Source organism: Gavialis gangeticus, unplaced genomic scaffold (assembly GCF_001723915.1).
Source record: "Gavialis gangeticus isolate Ggan-Ray unplaced genomic scaffold, GavGan_comp1, whole genome shotgun sequence".
Lineage (NCBI taxonomy): Eukaryota > Metazoa > Chordata > Crocodylia > Gavialidae > Gavialis > Gavialis gangeticus.
Window position 1 is genome coordinate 17,660,758 of NW_017729008.1, and position 21,812 is coordinate 17,682,569.

General features: G+C 43.0%; 1 protein-coding gene across 1 annotated transcript in view; it reads left to right on the forward strand.

Moving 5' to 3' along the window:
* The window catches only part of RELN (reelin), a gene marked incomplete at its 5' end in the record, with an annotated part of 668,605 nt that overhangs the window by 515,908 nt on the left and 130,885 nt on the right, over positions 1-21,812 (forward strand). The window contains 4 exons of the mRNA XM_019509331.1: positions 511-623; positions 10,684-10,821; positions 12,194-12,380; positions 19,512-19,717. Of these exons, the coding sequence (XP_019364876.1) occupies positions 511-623; positions 10,684-10,821; positions 12,194-12,380; positions 19,512-19,717 (644 nt within the window). The remainder of the gene's footprint in view (positions 1-510; positions 624-10,683; positions 10,822-12,193; positions 12,381-19,511; positions 19,718-21,812) is intronic.

The window sequence follows — 21,812 nt, forward strand, 5'->3', positions numbered from 1 at the left end:
CCCCACTGTCTGCCCCAAGGCATGGGTGTACTCACCACAAGCAGTGAGCCGGGCCATGGCTCCATGGACCCTGATGCAGCTGCTTGCAACCTGACCTCCACCTGCTGCAAGCAACCTGGGCTCCATGACCAGTGGCAGGGGCCTGCCCAGAGCCAGGGCTGGCTGTGGCAGGCAGCTGGGAGGATGCAAGCAGCTCAGAGCCCTGCCCCGGCTCTTTTCCAGTGGCAGATCCAAACACACCTCAGGGCAGACATCAGGGAAGGGGCCAGGGCTGCACTGCATTACAAGGATTGGGCCCCTTGTGAATCCCTTGCCATCTGCCTCTGGTGTGCCAACAGCGTGCAAGTTGAAGTTGCAGGGCTTTTTGGCACTGCCAAAAATGTTGCTAACCCCTGATCTAGACCATGTAACCTCCAGATTCACTGACGGTGAAACCTTCACTTCCAGTAGCTACTTGGCTCCTAATGCTGTCTCCATGTTTAACCAAATGTTGAAATGTTTTACTTTAAGGAATGCCTTCCAAGTATGCCTAGCTGCCAGGAGTTTACATCAGCAAGTATCTATCACTCCAGTGAATTCACACAGTGGAGGAGAATCACTGTCCTTTTACCACAGAAAACTTGGTAAGAAATTGTGTTTGGATGTGAATATTCACGTAACTTTATCTTTATATCATAAAGAAAGCCATATCCCTTGCAGACCTTACTCAAGGCAATGGATGCCTGAGTAAGCAATCATTTCTGTTTGGCTCAGATACGGATACTTTGTCACAAAATATCTTCCTAATACCATTAGATTGTGATGCAATGATAAGATCAGCCAGTGTTTGTTTTATTTAAGTGAAGCAACACCCCCTTCCACCTCATTACAGGAACAGCACCTAAATTATTTAGAAAGGGCTCCCCACAAACTGAATAATCATTCTTCATAATATTTTTGCTCTTTCATAGCTGTTTATATCCCTGAAGCCCTATGTGCAGTAATAATGTGCACTAATAATTCCAAAATGTTCCAAAATGTTCCAACCTCTTGTTCCCCCTTTACTGCAGAGGTCTTCAAGGCTGTGGTCTTTTGCAAAAAAAAAAAAACTTACCAGAAAGTCTTGCCCTCCTCCTTTTTCCTGCCATCATAATTGTTCTGCCTGCCTTTACACCTTTATTTGTTTTAACTAAATGATTTATTCCATTATTTATTATAAAGCCTTTGTTATAATATTAAAATAACAGATTGTCATAAATCTGATAAATCTTCACCACTTCCTTCATCTGAGAATAAAAATTACTCCATCATTTCAATTCAAATTACACCTTGCTTATTTTCAAACCCTCTGCATCATAGCTATTGGAATTCAAGCTGGGTTAGATTCATTTTTCATTGTTCTGGGGGTTTTTCGGTTCTCTATTATTTTTCTGCATTTGCCATAGCCTAATGCCATCCATTCCCTGTTTCACATTTCCTCTGATGATCCCCCTTTCCAAGATACTGTGCCATTATTGCAAAGCCTGCTATCAACACTTGCATGAGTCTCAGACAGAACTTTGGTGGGGGATAGAATTTTGTGAAGTATTAAAGGTGAGGAAGTACCCAGTGTCTAATGTTTGACAAACAGCTGATTACTAGGACACAAAGATATGAAAAATTAGTCTATCCCAGCTTTAATTCCAATAAATGTGATGCAGAGGGTTTGAAGATGATGGGCCTGGTCTTGCAAGGTGTTGAATTCTCTCAGCTGATAAATCTGTGAGATCCCTAGACAAACAGCAACCACCACGAGGGGTTCAGCACTTCACAGCCTCCAAAATAAGGTGGCTTTTAAATTAATTTAGGAGATGTATATTCTGTCAAAGTTGCTATATTAGACCAATTTTATAAACTTTATCAGACTTGAGGCACCCCTCAGAAAATGTCAGCTTAGTTTTCTTATTTTTTGACTGTGGAAAAATAATAGCAATTTTTCTCTTGCGAACTACTCAGAAAGACTGCAACAGGTCAGATTGTTTATAGTACTATGGATTCCTATTTGAAATCTTTGGCTGCATCTCTGTGAATGGGAATGTGCAGCTGTGGCACCTCAAAGCTTTTTGAGGAGCCGCAAAATGTACACGGCACACGTTAATCTGTTTGCTGCACTGAATATAGGCAGCACAGCGGCAAAATTTGGATACCGGGAAATACCAGTATCTAAAAAGACATGCGCCAGAAAAATGCAGTGCAGTGCAGTGCACATGGCAGCAGCATGTGCTGCCTGAAACTGAAGCCTGGCCAGCCAGAGCCATGCAGTAGCTCCGGCCAGGCTCCGTGCACCTGGGAGGCCCCCATGTAACGCTGCTGGGGCCAGCCCTACCCCACCCAGAGCAGTCTGCCATGCACCAGAGCATGTGTGCAGGGGCATGCCCAGAGACAAGTAGCAGCAGCACAAATATGTGCCACTGCTATTTGTCACCAGGAAATGCACATTCCCACTCATGGGGACACCCCCTCTGGTTTTATCTTGTGGATCATGTTCACACACCTAACAGTGCTAACACTGCGTGGCACCCTGCTGTACCTTTGAAAGGATCTCAAGGCACCCAAGGTTTCTTAGACTGTATACGTGGAATTAATTTGTTTGGTGTTTTTTCATTAAGGTTTTTTAGATTACCTTGACATATAGGATGGCATTTTTAATTTGCCAGACTTGTCTAAAGGGAAAAGTCATGATGAAATAATAGTCAAGTCATTATTTATGCCATGTACAAATCATAAATATTACATGTTCTGTTCTGTGTCTGACAGGACTTCCTTCTAGAAGCAGAATTTTGTATGTCATTATGATACAGATTGCCACTATACATTCCTTCTTGCCCATAAATAGTTTTCAATATGACTATGACATGATGCTAAGTGTTCAAATTCAAAAGCAAGGGGAGAAGTGATAGTATACCTGCCACCAAAAAGTAATGAGAGACTGCAAGCTATTCTCAGTCACTACCTTTCTTCCCTCCTTTTTCATCAGCGAGCAGAGTTAGGACATAACCACCTCCCTTCTCAGTTTTAACACATATGAGATTAATACAGTTGCTTTTATAAAGAGTAGCAGTGTAAGATGCACTGGCTGTGGAGCATTCTTGAGCCTTCCAGACTTGTAGAAGGGGATGGCTCAGGAGGATGGCTAAAAAGTAAGCTCTGCAGTTCTCTATAAAGCAGCATAATCTTCCCACCCCAGCCCTAGGCCTACTTTTAGGCTACATCATGTATGCAAAGGCAGATGACTGTACCCCATTAAAACAATGGAGAGCTTATAAGCATGTTTGCTGAGCCTCTGCCTAGCGCTCAAAGGAATTCTAGGTCCATAGCTCACTTGATTAGCAGGTGCACTTGAAGGAAGAGAGGTTCCCAGCACTCCTCTCCTTCCAATATGCACAAAACAGACCAGATTCTTGCCAGAATTATCATCTTAAATTGCATGAGGCTGCTGGAGTGGAGAGTACAGACTGGGGCCTCTTACACACCTAAAAACAAATTTATGCAAATATTTTATTCTATTTTCTTAAGTTCTCCTTTGAATGGAGCAGATGGAAAACAATTAACTGCAGGTAAGCGATAGAGCAGTAAAAAATACAACCACCTGCTAGTTATCTTGGCCATCTCCTATGTCATTGTGCCTATAGGCACAGCTAAGGGGAGCGTAACCCATACAGCCTGGAGAGCAGCCCTTGGGGGAATTGTCCCAGGCACATTTTCTCTGGAGCACTTCCTCTCTGCTTGTATGGGACAGTGTGCTACATCAGCACTTTATTTCATGTGTTGTGCTCTCCTGGCACTGTGTGAGGGATAAGAGTATTGTACAAACTGCTCCAAACCTGCTAAACCCTCCTCACCTACTTGTTCCTGGAATCAGGAGCAGCAAATAAGTGGGGACTCTGTACACCCAGACACAAAAGCTCAGCAGCAGTAATGCAGTCTGTGAAGAGGTGCCCTTGCTACCCTGCATAGTTGTGGTTGGATTGTGGTAGGGCATTATTTAGCTCTTAATAGGCCTAATTTGTAAATAATTCAATAACTATTATTCCTTCAAAAATAATTTGACCTCATGTTCATGTTCAGTAAGTACATTCAGCACACCTAGTACGTCTAGTATTAATTTAAAACCAAATCCTTAAATCCATTGTGAACCACGGAAGTATTCCTTGTCTTCTGACATTAAAGAATAGCCATTAACTGGGGGACTAGTGGATTCGCATTCACCTGTACAAAGAAGACGGCTCAAAAACAAAAGTAACAGCTGTGGCCACACAGTGCAGATGCTCTGCCACCAGTTTGTGGTGGAAGAGTCATCTCAACATTCACCCTGTTACTCTTGCAGGCACAGCTGTGTTGCTCAAGCTCTGCACAACAGATGAGATTGTTCTGTGGTTGAATATTTAGCATGGGGATGATGCCCCTTTATTGTAGTGAGCATTCTAGGCATAAACCTTTTTGGATGTTCTGGTATTTTTACACTGTGTAAAATAGTGTATCCAAGCAAATGTGGGTTTACAAGATCCCTGTGTTATTTGAGATCTGTTATGTTAGAAAATGTGGGTGTGAGTTGTATTGGAAAAAAATCAGATGTATGCACCTGCTCTCTGAAATTGTATTGTACATGAATTGAACATTTCTAACCCTGATGAAAATTAATTTCAGTTTTATGAGCGATATTTACATATGAACAGGCCTTAATGAGATACAAACAGCTGTCAGTTGCTGACTTCATAAACAAATCAACACCTAATGACTGAATGTGTGTTTCAGGATAATTGGGTAAATGTAATTACAGTAACTCAGAAGGTAGCAAATATAATTTTATCTGCCTCAAATTTGCATTGGCACCTCAGGTTTCCCCAATGTCAGGGGAGAAAGCAGCATGTTAATTTTGAGTCTCACAGAAAAATTATATAAGAGAAAGGACAGTGTTTTGTCTACAATACCTTTTCCCACATTTGGGAATCAGTTTGATTTCCTTTTGTTGTTTTAAATGCTATAACAGTGCCTTCGATTTGACATCAACCAGACTTAAGTATAATGTAATCAAGAAAGCTAAAATCTGATTGATCTTCCAGAAGCATTTCCAATCATGCAAAAAATTTAATAAAATTTGGAAAAAGTGATAAATGGAAGTGTCTCATTTTTTTAAAAAGAAATATTTTTACATTTTTGATATTTTACTTCCTGTGTTTATAGTTAGCCAAATGGTGATTGTTCACACAACTTTCTTATCCCTAAAAATGCAGCCAACACTCAGCCTTTTATACTTTTTGTTTTAATTAAAACAACTTTTTAAGACTGCTAATTACTATGTTTAATAGAATAATCCTCCTAAGATGTTGTTACCTTGAGATACAGCACAGCTTTGGAGAACTTTCCAAAAATATGGGAGGAGACAGGCTTTTACTACTGCTTTTGCAATCAAGAATTTACCCTAAATATAATTATTGCAGACAGGACTCTAAATATGTGTTATAGCTTTTATCATTCAGTGCAATGTGATGATCATTTTCACATTCATATGGCCCCTTTTCTCCAATTTATCACTGTGTTGTGGTGAGGAACCAAACTACATTGTTTTACCATGACCTAAAATTAGCACAGTTGCAGGACAGTTACAGAGCTACCATGATGAGACCTCAGCAGAATGCTGCTGAGAAGCGTTCTTGTTTTTTTTTTTTAATAAACAGATGGGTGGAAAATAAGCTTAATTAAAAAAAAAAAAATGGCTCCCCAGCCCCTACACCTGGTGATCAGACTGTTTCACATACTCTACAGTGTTTTTGCCCACATTTCTCTTGGTCTAAACAAGTGGTTCTCAACATTTTTACATTTGTGGTACCCCTCACTAGATGTGAGGCACCCCTCAGACTCAAGGCACCTCTCAGTTTTCACTCATTTTTGACTATGGAAAGATAATAGAACAGTATTTCTGTTGCAAAGAACACAAAACACTGCAACAGGTCAGAATATTTTTCACAATATGGACTCCTATTTGAAAGCTCTGGTTTTATCTTGTGAATCATATTTTTACACCTAACAGTGCTAACATTGCATAGCACCCCAGGGCACCCTTGAAAGGATCTCCAGGAACTCCAGGGTGCTATAACACCCTAACTGAGAATCACTGGTGTAAACTGCTCAACCCAGTAAGTAAAAGTAACAAATCTTATGCCATTGCTCAATATAAGTGTTTCTCTTAAACTATAATACAGCAACATTAACTATATGCAGTTCCATGGCTGAAGCTGGTGCACCAGTTGAGAACAGAAAATAAGAACAAGGGCTCACTTGTGTCCTTCTGGGCTAGGGACAGAAATTGCATATAAACCAACATAAATGATCAGAAACCAGTTCCAAACTGTAACACAACCTACGATCAGTGCATATAAATCACTTTCAAAATGGCTGAAACTGGTTTAAGATAAACCTGGATGAATGTAGTATCACACTTAACTGATTAAGTTTAATCTGATTTATTGAACTTCTGTCCCTGATCCCCTCCAGATTTAAGTTAACTCAGTCCCCCAGCATCCCAGGATGCTTTGTATCTCCCCTGCAAATCCCTTCTCCCCCTTGCAAGGTGGCTGGGCTAGCATTGGTCCCTGCTGTCTGCTCTAGCTGAGCAGGGAGACATACTCTAGTGTCCCCCCAGCTTCAGGCCTGAGCCACTGTAGGCATGTAGCTGCATTTCTAGCTTTTTGATGATCTTTACTCAGCTCTGTTGTTCCTGCTCCAGCTACTTGTTGCACCTAATGTAAATTCTACTCCATATTCTGTATCAAAGAGGAGGATCCTTCTCCTCCCAAAGAGAAGTATACGTACTGCGAGTGGGAAAAGCTTCTGCTTATACAGACTGCCAGCTTTCTTAGCGTACAACGCAGAGGCACCTGTTGGTCTGTCACTGTTGGCAGTGTGCCCAGGCATCTCTTGCACAGTCCATTGGCCCTAGCCCCAGTGCCATGTGGTTCATGGTCAGATGCACAGCAAGTAGCATCTCTGAGGTGCTGCAGCACAAAATGTAGAGGATCTTCTCAATTAAATTTCCTCAGAACTCGTTGCACAAAAAAGAGGTATAAATTGTTCCCAGTAGGCTTGCTAGTCCCAACACTCAGGTAGAGTGATTGAAAGCCTGATGGGGTGAAATCTGTTTCGCTTCCACGTCAGAGGCATGTGTGTGCGATAATATGTTGGTCGCTCTGTGTGCATAGCTGACTTGGCCAGTTGAAGGAATAGCCTCTTACTCTAGACCCCCTTGATTCTTTTGTTACAGGAAACTGGTCGTGCTGCTTACTGAATTGACTTTCAGAGGAAGTTGGGGGCCTATGTGCCCTTTCAGCCATCGATAGTGCCCCCTGCAGGCTCCAGTATTATATCATTGAGTTCTCTGCAGACATGGTTAAAGCAAGGGAATGCAGATATAATACTCCCATCCCTGTGACTTGGAGCAATGCTGAAAGTTAAATAATTTTGTTTGTGGACTTTTTTGGTTTTTGTTTTCAATGGTGAGAGGTGTTGTTTGAGGAGATTTTGAGGGGGCATAGTTTTTGTCTCTAAAAGCATATTACCCCTTATGGTATGTAATTTTTTTTCAGTATTATTATTCTGTTAATGAAAATATGAGCTGATACCAATGTTATGGTACTTCTTTTGGGATCATAAATTGTGACCTCACTGAAAGACACTCCCTAAGGCAGGGTTTCTCAACCGGTGAGATGCGTCCCACTGGTGGGACGCGAAGGTCCTTTAGGTGGGACTCAGGTCGTGGCAGTGGAACTGGAAGTGCCATGGTGGGACTGCCGGTTTCACTTTTGCACGTTTCGACCAGCCTCTGGGGGACCTCCCCTCCCCTCCCCTCCCCTCCCCTCTTCAGCTGGCCTCTGGGGGGATTCCCCCTACTAGCCAACCGGTGGGACCAGGATTTTTTGGATTTACATAGGTGGGATGTAAGGTGCAAAAGGTTGAGAACCGCTGCCCTAAGGTGCCTTGAGCAGCACCATTATTTAACAGGTTCTTGGTTTTCTATCATGCACTTCAATGAATTATAGAAACACCACTGAGGATAGGGAATCAAGGCCAAATTATTTTTAAAATATTGACAAAATCAACAGTAAATGCTAACCATGACTATTTACAGTCTGCTCTGTCTGTGGATACTTAGGGAGTCCTTACTGTGTGGATCATTAACATGATGGGCTTCAGTGAATCATTCATAGCTATTATGGTCCAGCCTGTCAATATCCTCCATCCTAAGGGAGCACTAGTATTTAACCTGCAGACCTGCCTAGGCTTATTAACTAAGTGTAATGCAACAGCACCTATGACATTTTTTAAAATCACAAGCAGATATTTAGAATGGGAGGGAAAGATCATTTGAATAAAAATGCTGATACTAAGGCTGAGCTGTTTTTAATATATTTAATAATCAAGTAAGTACTAGTATAGAAGGAGGTTTTGCCAAAATAGTACAATAAAATGAGCAATAAAGGTTATAGATAATAATAAAAAATTTGTAGAATTATAGTTTTTGCTAAAAGTATACAGTAAAATTATCCTTTCTACCAGTTTACACAAAATTAAAACAAACTTGGTGTATGATAATACAAAAGATATGGTAAAATGAAGCAGTGGACAGTAAAACAAAACAGGAGAATTCTGTTTGATTTTGGCCCTTATTCTTTGTGCAAGTACACGTAAATACTAAAATACATTCCAAAAACATACTGAAATTCACAATTTTTATTTGCTTATTGGGTCATTGCAAAATTCTATCACATTGAATCGTACCAATACCATGATGGGTTATCAACAGGGATGGGTTATCAACAGGGTTGAAAAGAGCCTTTGCACAGACCACTCTCACCTGAGCCAATAAATAAGGCTACAGACAAATGGACCTTCTAACTTTTTTAAAAGGGGAGGGAGAGCTAACATTCCCATGTGTATCAACTGCTGTGATGTAACTGTTACATTTGCCTGACTCTGCCATGGTACAAGATAGCTAAATTGTTGAATGAAAAAGAGTTAAAGTTGCAGTGGTTTTACTATATTGGGATGGTACAGAAACATGCAGATGTAACAGTTACATTGTAGCAGCTTATATCTTTATACTTTCATATTAGTGCAGTTGGGTAGGATAAACGCTGGCAGTTTTTCTCTAGATCAGTGAGAGCCACCTTTCTGGCATACATACCACAAATTAGCCCCACACCCTCCTCAAGTGTCACTTTGATTCCACTCCCCTGCCCAATCTGCTGCTCTGTTTTCTTCCCCCTCCAAGACTTCCATGTGCCAGACAGGCTGGCTGTGTGCCACTTGTAGCACACATGCTGCAAGTTGACTACCCCTGCTCTAGATAATGGATCAGCCTCTAGAAGGGCTAAGCAGGTGGAAAAATAAAATAACCTTCATCTGCACTAATCACAAAACTTAGGTCAGGAAAGGAAAGATTACACCCCTTGTTTGCTGCATGCACTTCCAGGGCGCATCCTGACAAGCGTGCATGTGCAAGAGCATGCATTTCCCACAGGACAGATAGCAGCGGCACATATATGTACCACTGCTGTTTGTTCCCAGACCCACCCCTGCACACGTGCTGTGGCACGTGGCAAATTGCCTTGGGTGGGGTAAGGGAGGCTGAAGCCAGCACCTGTGTTGGCCCCAGCAGCCTTACTTGGGGCCCCAGGGGCCTCCTGGGGCGGTAGTGGTGGCGATCTGGCCGCTTGGAGCCTGGCCAGGCTCTCTTTCTGAAGGTATGCGCTGCTGCTGCATGCGCCATGCCACTTTTGTTCGTGGTGATTTTTTTAACCAACAAAAACTGCCATGCTGCAAATTAGTAGCGTGGCAAATGGCTGCATATGCAGCATGTACAGTTTGCAGCACCTTAGACAGGTTTGAGGCACCGCAAGCTGCACACACATGCTTGTTGGGGTGGACTCCCAGCGTTTAAATTATATATGAGTAGTGTGCTAACATTAAAAAGAAAAGTAAAAAAAAAAGTGGTATGTAAAATGGATCTGCCTCTAAAAACTATTTAAAACATTAGTAATTTTATCTTAAGGTAATTTAAAATCATCTCAGCAACATGAAATATTTGCCTCTATTAAATATGAAACAACTGTAAATGGCTGGAAACAATTACTACGTAAAGAACAATTCTTAAATTTCAGAAAAGTTATTTGAAAGTGTTTTTTTTTCTTTATTTGGCTAATAGACACTAGGACGGACACTATCACAATGTAAATTCAACCCATTAAAGTTGTTAACTGAGGCTTGAAATGAAAGGTCTCAAATTCAAAATCTATACATTTGTATCTAGTTTTGTATCCTGTTCTCTTCACCAAATGCTGTTGAATGGAAGTCTGATCCCTTTTCATGGATAAGGGTTTTCTACTTTTTTGTCAAGAACTTGTTTCTATGAAACATAAAGCCCTTGAAGCACCTCTGTAACACTCCTCAGAAATGTCATTAATCACTGGGCTGTCCATCATTTTATCCTAAACATAAAGATGTTGTATTTAGAAAAAAATACAAAATTACCTTAACGTACATCAATCTTTTGGAAGCAGAAGCATGATTGTGGTACTCGCTTATTCTGTGTTTCTGTTTAATTACATTTCAGCTTCTCTTATAGACTTGTGCCAAGCTACATTTAAAAACACTGTTACTCTTTTTAAGGTCCAGTGCTACCCGTTTCCGTTGGAGCCAGTGCTACTATACAGCCCAAGATGAGTGGGCTTTAGACAATATCTACATAGGTCAGCAGTGTCCCAATATGTGCAGTGGGCATGGCTGGTGTGACCATGGCATATGCAGGTACAGCATTCATTTCAATTTCCCTTGGAAATAGTAACTCTGGTGATAAGGTTTTATTTAATAAGTTAATAGTGACAGTAGGATGTAGAACAAGAAGGTATCTTTGCTTCTGTTTTGAATCAAAATAAATACATGAAATAGTATGTGAGTTAGACTTCATGGTCAGATTAACAGCCGATTACTCCAGTCCATGGAAACAACGAAACAAAGTGTGCGGTAGATCTATGCTATGAAGAATCTCCCCTAAAGTCTCTGGAACTGCAGCCACTCCATCCTTACCTGCCTGCCCTTTCCTTAGAGGTATAGCCAGGGAGCTATTTTATCCAGCCAGTCCCATAGGGTGCCTGTAGATGTTCAGGGACGCCGCTCCAACATGCTGTAATTACGCTGGAGCATGCTAATCAGCGTTCTCCAGGAGTCTCTGTGTCTCCTGTATTCAGCATCCCCATGCTTCAAAATGGTAGTGGGGGGCCTTTAACTAAAGCTTGTTGAATGAGCTTTAGTTAAAGCATCCCTGCCACCATTTTGAAGCATGGGAATACATGAGAAGTTGCGAGCACTAATTAAAGCACCGCCCCCCCATTCCCCAAGCGCAAGTAAAGATGCCCACAATGTCAATGAACTCCAGGGTGGAAGCTATTTAGAAGCTAGTATCAGACTGAGTTGCCTTAATGTTTGTGTGTCTCACCTCAGGGATTTAGCCAGGGATCATTTAGACACAACAGTGATTGGCATATTTTTAAAGTAATCAGGGAAATAGAAACAGTGATTTTTTTTTTAAATAATAGGTAGCCTGTATAGAAAAAAACCCTAGAGCCAAATTTTATCACGTTGAAAATGTTAGAAAAATGTACAGTTTTTTAACAAATAAATCATGACCACTATGGGATTTCAGTATTATTACTGTGTTCCTTACCATGACCAGGATGTTCTGACTATGACAGGGATGAAACTAAGATCCATCTGTGCCAAAGGCAAAAGGCACTGTTATTTCAGCAGGAAGAGGATCTTTGATATCTGTTAAACTCAAAAGATATCAGACTCAAGAGTTAAGTCCTTGCAAAATAGGAATATTTCAAGCTCTGAAGATGTACAGAAGCATGCATTCTTGTTTGCAAATCTGGCCCATAATATCATGGAGAGCATAAAAGCCTTACTTTTTTTTAAGTCATCTAAAAGAACCACATAAATAGTAACTTTAACATTTCTACCTGCGGTCCCCCTGCCAGGACCTGAACAATTGCTGTCAGGGTGTCTGGTTCTTTCACACCTAATTTAGAAAAGCTGCTTTGTTGCCTTAAGTAATTGTGAATAGCACCACAGAAAAGATAGCATATCTTTAGAAGACTAGGATGTTTCTGCTTCTCTCTAGGTGTGATCCAGGAAATCAGGGCACTGATTGTCATCCAGAAACATCCTTGCCTTCAACTGTAATGTCTGATTTTGAGAATCCAAATGGTTTGAAGACTGAATGGCAGGAAGTCATTGGAGGAGTGATCGTAAAACCTGAACAAGGCTGTGGGGTCATCTCCTCTGGATCATCCCTATATTTTAACAAGGTACATAAAAGATCTGGTTAAATTAAGAAGAGTTTTATATACACAGGTGTGTACTGGTAGTTAAATGGAACAGAATGTGAAACCAAGAAGGAAGGTAGTGCTAAGAAGAGACCTAAGACGATGGCATGCAGCATGTAAGTGCATAATAGACACACAGAAATATGATGCAGGTGCAGAACAAAGCCAAGATTGCCCTTTTACAAACAAAAGAGATTGGCAAAGACAGCAGTTGACTGTGCAGTTGTATGAGAAGTATCATGCGTAATGGGAGGAAATAAATTGCCATCACTGTACTACAGAAATGGGAACATTAGTCTGTTTATTGTTTGTCATGGGCTTTGTATATGCATTGTATTTTCTGTTTTCAAACTGCATTCTTTCTCGGTAACACACAACCCCCATTGGTACCTATTCTTGAATTTTCTTCCCCAAGCAAAGGAGCTAGCCTTGTTCTCAGAGAATCGTTTTCTTTTCCTGCACCCTGAAGGCATGCTGCTTCTTGTGAAGTCAGAGAATGAAAGCTGCTGAAAGTGCAGATATGTTACCCCTCCAGCCTTCTGGAAAATGCCTGATTAGCTCTTGTCAAATGGCTTTCTTTGCCTGGTTCAGATGGATCGCCCACAAAAATAACATGAAACAGCAAGGAAATTAGGAAATCTGCTTATCAATAATATGCAATCATATCAAAATAAAAGGTAGCTTTACAGCCAAATGTAAGATTGAGAAAGGCTTTGTGGTCACAGATTTTCTTTTCATCTTTCATTCCCTTAGCTGTAATATCTGACTTCGTTACAAAAAGGAAAAGTACATAGTACATGCACACACAGCCCTGTGGTTTTCTTTTAAGGTTTCAGTCCAGCTGCCACCACAGTCAAAGAAAGTTGGATCGGGTCCAGAGAAATATGCAAAGCCATGTGGTATTTACCTTGTTACAAACATCTATCCCCCTGAATAACCTTCAGAACTCCAGTATAGACTTGCATCCAAGTCCCCTGGAAAATCAGTGGAGTGCTGAGAATTTCATAATAGACCCAAATATAACTAGCTAACTGAGATGGTAGTATTATTTTTCAATGTAATTGTCTTCTCTCATGGATGTACCTCCTTCTGGCTCAGTTCCTTAAGCAAATTTCTCAAAGTAGTTTGTTAAATTAGAATTAACCTGCTCTGATCTTTCTTCTTTCTGCTTAGGAAGAGTGAAAATCTCATTTAGAAATTCTTGGCTGCTTTCTATTGGTCTCAATGGGTTAGGTTAGCATTTATGTCTTGAGGAGTAGCAGTCTGTGCCATCAGTTGAAGGTAGCTTATTTGATTTGTGTTTAGATCTTCTGGTTTTAATGTACCTAGCTACCATGGTGACAGAAATTATATAAATTATATTTAATCCTTGGCTGACATTTGGGTGTTGTTCTGGGAGTGCATGTACGTGTGCTGCTATTTGTTTGTATTTGTTCTACAAGACACCTTATACCTCGATTTCCAGCATTTCCTGCCATGAGCAGTCCCTGATTCCAGGATCAATTTTGGCTTAGTTCTACTGACCTCTTTGTTTGGGTGTTATAACTCATTTTAATCAGTTGTAGGTATGTTTGCAATATGGTGCTTTTTCATTTAGACCTCTACATTTTCTTTGTGACTTTGCATACCTGGAGGTCTTTTTTAATTAACCTAATTCTATTGGCTGGCTGTAATAAGTGTGAAAGGCATAGGAAACCCATCTGGAATAGCAGTTCAGTTCTTTACATGGAGCTCAACTCACCTCTGCTCGCTAGGGAGATGTGTATTGTTCACATAGGCCCTGGCTCGCTGGAGGTACAAGCACCTACAGAAGGTCAAGTATGTATACATTTCTGCCCTCCTTGGGGATTCAGCTTGATGGCAATGGCTTTACATTTCAGCTGGGTCTCCAAAGGAAACTGCCAGTAGAGACACCCAGGGAAAGATTGATCAATGTGTCTCACCAGTATGCTGGCCATGCTCACTTTTTGACTAGTGTTGTTTGTTAAGACTGTGCTAACCAGCCTTGGACCCCACAACAGTGTGGGTGTTGCAGATATCCTGCATCACCATGACTGCCCTCGAGGAGGACTTTGCCCATTGGCAGTACTCTGCCAAGAAAACATGTCATAATTCAAAATATAATCAGTATTTCTGTGTTTCAGTTAAGTTCTTGAGGGTCAAGGAATTCTTTGCACTAATTAACTTCGAAGTTTTAAGCTAATAGGATTTCAATCACAGAGAGAGGTTCTTAATTCCATTTACTAAGAGATTCCATTTTTGAACATGTGAATGCATTGATATTGACCTGCTACGTTCTGTCACCAGCTCAACATTCCCCGCTTCCTCCCCCCAACCTACCTGTCTCGCACCTATTGTCTCACAATCCCTCTGATCTTCACTGCCATTTGCATCCAACTATTTAGTTTGTCTAACAAAAGATATCACATTTACCCAAAGAACCTTATCTGAAGGCACTGATGCATTCAGCATCCTTGGTGTAGTGCATAGCAGCCATTTTACAATCTCACCATAGAACTAGATGTGTAATGCAGCCACTAAACAATCTAATAGTTCATAATAATGTATAATACCAAGCCAAAATGGAAGGATTTGAGGCCAAATTATTATTAACATTAGTGTATTCTTATTTTCTCATGAATGGCAGAAAGATTTAAATCCAGCTCACCATCTTCTAAAGTATCTTGGATTTTAAACTTCAACACTGAACTTGTCTGTTGTCTATCGTCGGGGTTGGAAATTTGTCAGGAAGGACTCATAGAGGGAGATGTGATAAAAGTGTCAGAAATTACAGATGTGTTCTGAAACATTGAAATCACCTCTGTAATGCAACCGAGCTGTAACTCAACCCAGCTCCATCCCCAGAGAACAGAATCATGAAAAGAAAGCCACTTTGTATTTGGGAATGGGAGGGAATCTGTGATTACCCCTACTCTTCTCCTTTATGCTTCTAACATCTTTCATTATCTGCCACATGATCCAGAGCTCAACTTTGTTTAAAAGGCCACATTATGCAGTAAATTTAGGTGGCTTCTGTAGTTCTTAGCCCCTGGATTGGCTGCATGTTAACACCTTCAAGTGGCTTAAAACACTTGTTATTCTGCGCCACTCCAGGGCAGGATTATCTCTAATCTGCCTAATTGTGTTCCTGTTCCATTAAAGTGTGGCCACTCCCTTCACCACCACCACTCCTACTTCCAAATCTTTTCATCAGAATGACCCCGTTTAAACAATGGAAATTTTTACAACTCTACAATGATGCGGATAAGAACAATGCCCTCTCTCCCTACAGCTGGAGCAGAGCCCATGGAGGTGGGGAGAATGCAGGCTTCCCACTGCCCTCCCCGCAGGGGCTTCCACAGCCCAGTGGGCAGGAGGGCAGCAGGGCAGGGAGCCCTGAGCCTGCAGTGGGTAGCCTGGATCTACCTACCCCCCGGTCCCACATGCAAATCTGGGGGGGCGCATGCACTCCCTCACCTAGGAGTGTGCACAGCAGTCAGGAGACAACACCCCCGCCCCCACACTGGATGAGCCACCCATGGCTCCCCCAGCCAGGCGCCGCATTCCTACTGGAGCACCTGGCAGCCATGATGCCTCCTGCCACCTCCTGGACCAGCTCACTGCTTGAGCTCTGAGGGGCCCAATCCTTTTTTTCTCTAAAGCCCACCCCCCTGTGCCACCCCCATCCGAGCTGCCAGCTGGCCAGGTGCTGCCTGAACTCTGAAAAGGATCAGGCCACTTGGAGTTCAGGTAGCACCCAACTGGCCAGCAGCCCTGCTAGCGGCAGCATGGGAGGCAAGCTCTGAAGAAAAACAGGATTGGGCCCCTCAGAGCTCAGGCAGCTCCCAGCTGACCAGCAGTTTCCCCTCCATGCAGCAATGGTCAGGCCACAGTTGATTTTGTGCATAAAAAGGCCCGTTCTCTCATGGCAATGCAGGGTGCAGAATGAGGAATCCACAAATGCACGCTGTGAGAGCAGGCCACATTTCCAGTTATAAAAGCTTTTTCACCACAAAACCTCCTCTTAGTGGATATAGTTCCTGGTTCACTCACTCAGGGAAAGACTGTGGTTCAGAAACACTACAGGATTTAATTGTGGCAGTGCTGAACATCAGTATGCTTAATTTTTCAGTGCACAGCTCTAGATTTAGTATTCATAACATTCATTAGGAACTTTGGTACCTAAATTCCCCTATACAGCAATGGGGAAGACCTGAGTACTACGCTGTGCGAAGCTTTGGGTGGTGATTCGATTCGGCACAAACCCCCTGACCCTCCCATTGCTCCGCAGCCCCCCCATGGGTGCCCCACCCGGACCAGCTCCAGCCCTTTAAGAAAAAAGAAAAAACTGAAACCCCCCTGCACACACTGTTTTTGCCAACATGGGGCGATTCCCACTGCCCTCCACTGCCCCATGCCATGTGGGGGGCTCTGCATGAGCCCCCAAAGCCCTGAGGCCGCTGCAGGAGCAGTGAGTCCCCAGAGCTTTCCCTGTTTTTTTTTTCTTGAAGAGCTGGAGCTGGCCTGGGTGGGGCACCCATGGTGGGGCTGGGGGAGCAAGGGTGGGAAGGTTGCCCCCCTACCTGGCAGTACCCAGTGAGCACCAGGGCTTTTCTTTAAAGCACTGGGAGCTTGGGCAGGTGGGGCACCATGGGTGGGGCTGGGGAAGTGGGCAGGGGTCGGGGGGCTGGGGGAGCAAGGAGGTCAGGGGAGCTGGTCCCATGGTCTCCTCCCCGAGCTCCCCTCCTCCACCCCTAGTACTTACCAGCTTGGAGTCCGGCTGGGAGCTGCAGCCACCGGGGACTGCATCACCTTGGCAGAGTGGCCAAGACCTGCTGACAGCTTAGCTGTGAAAGCGTTCAAACTGTGGCTTTTGTTTGAACAAAAAAGGGAGGGTGAGTGAGCTGAAGATTAGGCTGTCCCTGCTATATGCAGCCACAACTCTGAAAAATCCATTTTCTTCATTCTTTCTTCCCAAATAAGATTAGTGTCTTATTTGGAGACATGTGGTAGGTGAGAAAATATGGTATTAACCAGCTACTTCCTTGTTGCTGCAGTGGCAGGGAACTGTCTTTTCTGCTTTCACCTGTAGCATCTTACAAGATGTTCTTGGTGTTTAAGGTAAGGTTCCTTGTAGCTGTGGGTTACAGTTCAAAGTGGCAATTTGGGGTATTCCTTTGATTAACAAATGCAGAGAACTGGACTAGATGGTCCAGGAGGCCCCTTTCCGTCATATGTTCCTATGGATTATTTTGATAGGAAAGTGATCAGAAGCAGAGAATTAAATGTATGATCATGAAATGTAGGGGAGGACCTGGAATTTGATTATGCTGCTGTTAATCACTGAACGTTTGGTGTTTGTCATCATGATGGCAATGGTGATTTCAGTAACTGAGGCCCCTTCTACATGTTACAGGTGTTGTACAATTAACTGGTTAATTGTGCAGTTACCAGGAGACCAGCTACACATGCAAAGTAGCTATCACACAGTAACAATCAGCTATTAAGTTAGACCTCAAAAATGTATACTAACTTTATAGCTGGTTTCTATCAAGCTTTAATTTGCACATGTAGCAGAGTCTCCCCTGAAGCTGGGAGCTTCGTCAGCTGATGGGGCTCCCAGCTGCAAGGGTGCACCATGCCCAGCGTAAAAACCCTGGGCCCTGGGGATCACAGGAGCCACCATAGCCAGGGTCCAGGGGTTTCCCACACTCCCAAGCCCTAGGGATCACAGCTCCCACAATCCCTAGGGCTCAGGAAACCCCCAGAATTGGAGGATTGCTATGATCCTCATGCACCCCTGGGGTAGGGAGATTGCTGCAGCATGATATTCTGGCCCTAGGGGTGCATGGGGTACCTCCATGGCTGGGAGCCCCTCAACTGGGGTGCATGCGACTCCCAGCCACAGGAGCTTGCCAGTACAGGGAGAGCCAGGGATCGGGCTCCACCTGCACTGGCAATAAGATGAAATGGGATCTAATGCACCATCCCACAATTGCACTTCTTGCCAGACATGTGTGACATGGCATGAGGCATGATGGTGTGAATCACACATTAGATCCCATCACACCTTTAGCTTCATGTGTAGAGGGGTCCTGGGTGCCTCAGAATGAGAAGCACCCCTCACTTGGAATTTTTTTTAAAATCAAGATTAGGATCACAGCTGGGAAAATGAATGCAAAACAATTTTGGGAGAGGGTCAGACAGCCATAAATATGTTGATGCTGTCAATGAAAAGAAACAGCTTGTGAGTGGGAGGTGAACATATCCATCTTGGATAACAGATGTGTTTCTTGGACAAGGTGAGCTACCCAGAGAAAAGGAGCTATCTCCTGGATAAGTGAAACGGAGCAAACAAGCATTCATTTGCTGATGTTCTGTGAAAGTAGAACTGGCAAACCTGGGACTGTCTACACTGACCAGCTTCTGCCACCAGAACTTCTAGTGAGGGACTAGTCACAAAACCGTGACCCAGTCAGTGGGAGATGCTAAATGCCCACTTCTCACCTTTAAAATCAAGAATGACAGTGTTAAGTAATTTGCAGAATCAAACACAGTGCTAAAAAGGAGCCTTGGGAAAATGAGCCCTGAGTGGCCAACTTTTCAAAACAACTCGGTACAGCTCCATATGTGTCCCAGGGGTAGCAGCTGGGGACTGAATGCTTGGAAAATCTGGTCCTAAATGTGTCAGGACACCCAGGCTGTATTCCCATCCTACTCCTCCAAGGGTGCATGGTGCCTGGAAGGCATGGGAAGGGATATGACAGAATGGTAGCCTTTTTTTAAGTTTGCCAATGTGTAAAATGGTGTGCAAACTTAGTGCTGGATAAATAATAGCAGGACATGGGATTTGAGATGGTGAATATTGATAGTGCATAGGATCTGAGATAGTGAAGGACAAAGCTAGTGATTACACACAGGGAATAGGAATAATAATCACAATATAAAATTAGCCAAATAGGATACTCATTTTAAAGATAGATAACCAGCCACATTTGCGTGAAATTCACTATACACTATGCTGTACATAAATGTCCATGTAATATGAATCTGTATTTGACACTGAAGACATATGCACTTTACTGATATTTTCTTATTCCCCCTGAACTGTAGGCTGGAAAAAGGCAATTAGTGAGCTGGGACTTGGACACTACCTGGGTGGATTTTGTCCAGTTTTACATTCAAATAGGTGGGGAGAGCTCTTCATGCAATAAACCAGACAGCAGAGAAGAAGGTGTGTTACTGCAGTACAGCAACAATGGAGGTATCAACTGGCACCTACTAGCAGAAATGTACTTCTCCGACTTCAGCAAACCCAGGTAAGAGACTTCCAATCTAAAGCCATGTGGTTCAGACCTTTTAAAAATCTTTTTCTCAGTTTATTAAAAGGTAATACAAACTATACTGCTTAAAATCCATCATAACAAGGACACTCTTTCAGGCTGCCATTGTCAAATATTGGCCAGGAATGAAAAAACTAATAAAGCTAGGTTGTAAAGGGAAAAAAATGCAGTTAAATATGAACTTTTGCAGTCACTCAATCCAATCTGAAACATGACTTAATCACTGCCATATGCAGAAATAACAGGAAAGTATGCTTGCCTGAAAGGAGTTATACAAATTTGCTGTTTTCTTTACTCCAATTGGTATGTATTGATATTAGATGCAAAAGAATCTGTATTTAAAAATGTTAAACACAAGTCCCCTAGACTTCGGGCCATCTTCCCTTTTATGAACACACATTATTTTCTCCAGGGCCCCCTACCACAATGCACAGGAGACATGGTATTTATTGAATGAACATTTCTTTTTACCCTCTACATTCCATATGTGCCCAAGCCTTTATTTGCCTTACATTTTCTGCAACAAATGAAACAGATTACACAGCAAATTTCTCAACCTTGCTTAACACCAGCTTGTGCACTAAATAAGAGATGGGTCCTTGGAAAACGCAATATGTGAACAAGGAGACCAAAATAAGGTAGTATGTGTAACCTTAATTCTTGCGTTTTCTGATTTATGTCTTGACTGTGCAATCTAACTGTTCATTTAACATAGTGGGGATTTTATAAGTGACTTCCTGAGATTAAAACAAAAAGCAAATTAAAATAAATCCATCATATAGATCCATATTGATCCACAGCTGAAACATTTAGGTCCACAGCACAGAATTTTACTACAGAGCTAATAGATTAACTGTGCATCAGGGATGTCAAACATCACCTATGGGCCAAATGTAACTCACAGAGGTGGTTCATCCAGCCTGAGGGGCTTTCTCTGGCTGGACAGTTGACTTCTGGATCTGTCCCATGGGGCTTCTCACTACAGCTCCCACAGTCACTGTTCTGGCATGGTCAGCACCCAGTGGTTAGCACCAATCTTGTCTTACTAACCACTGAATTCCAGGTCTTGATCACTGTTTAGCATGAAAATCAGCAGTTTGACAATGAGTGGGGTAGCATTATCCCCCACGTGCTGGACATGCTGACACTGCAGCTTTGTCAGCCTTGGCAAGAAGCGCCAGATCTGGATATGGGTTGTCCAGTGCACAAGAAGCCCCACAGTCCAGATCTGGCCCACCAACTCATTTGAGCTTGACGCATATACTCTACATAATGGACCAGCCACTAAAGAAAGCTAAGACACACACCTTGCCAGTGAGTTTTGTAGGTATTTGCTGACATCAAAGGAACACGGAGGCTCAGGAGTTCAGGTTTCCATTTCAGGTTCTTGAAGGAAGTATTCCCTCTTGATTACAGACACTTCTGCCCACATATACCTCTCTGCCGCTTTCTCACCAGTCTCTCTGTTGACCCTCTTTGCTCCTCTGCCATGCCTGCATTCTTCTCCCGTACCTCAACCCATCATGGTCAGGCTCTCCCACCTTCTGTATTTGCCAGTAGGCCTGTGCGAAGCAGCTAGTATTCGCTTTGGATTCAACCAATTCAGGGGACACTGATTCAATTTGGTGATTCGAATCTGTCCCCCAAATCGACAGATTTGGCCAAATCTGATTCAAAGATTTTGCTGCTGCTGAATCAACCGAACCTCCAAATCACACAGGTCCCATCCCCTGCCCCCTCTCCCACCCTCATCCTGCCCCAGCTCCTGGCTCCTTGAAAAAAAAAGTCCACACTTACCGGCTCCTGCCAGGCGGGGAGCAACCCCCACTGTCCCCTGCTGCCCTGCAGGGCTCTGCCACAAGCCCCCCAACCCCCACCTGCTCTCCCAGCCCCCCAATGGCTGCCCTGCCCGGCCCAGCTCCCGGGCCTTTAAAAAAAAAAAAAGGCCTGACTCACCAGTTCCTGCCAGGTGGGGGGGCGACCCCCACTGCCCCCCATTGCCTCGTGCTGTGGGGGGGTTCTCCCATGAGACCCCAGAAGCCCCAAGGCTGCTGCAGCAGCCAGTGAGTGG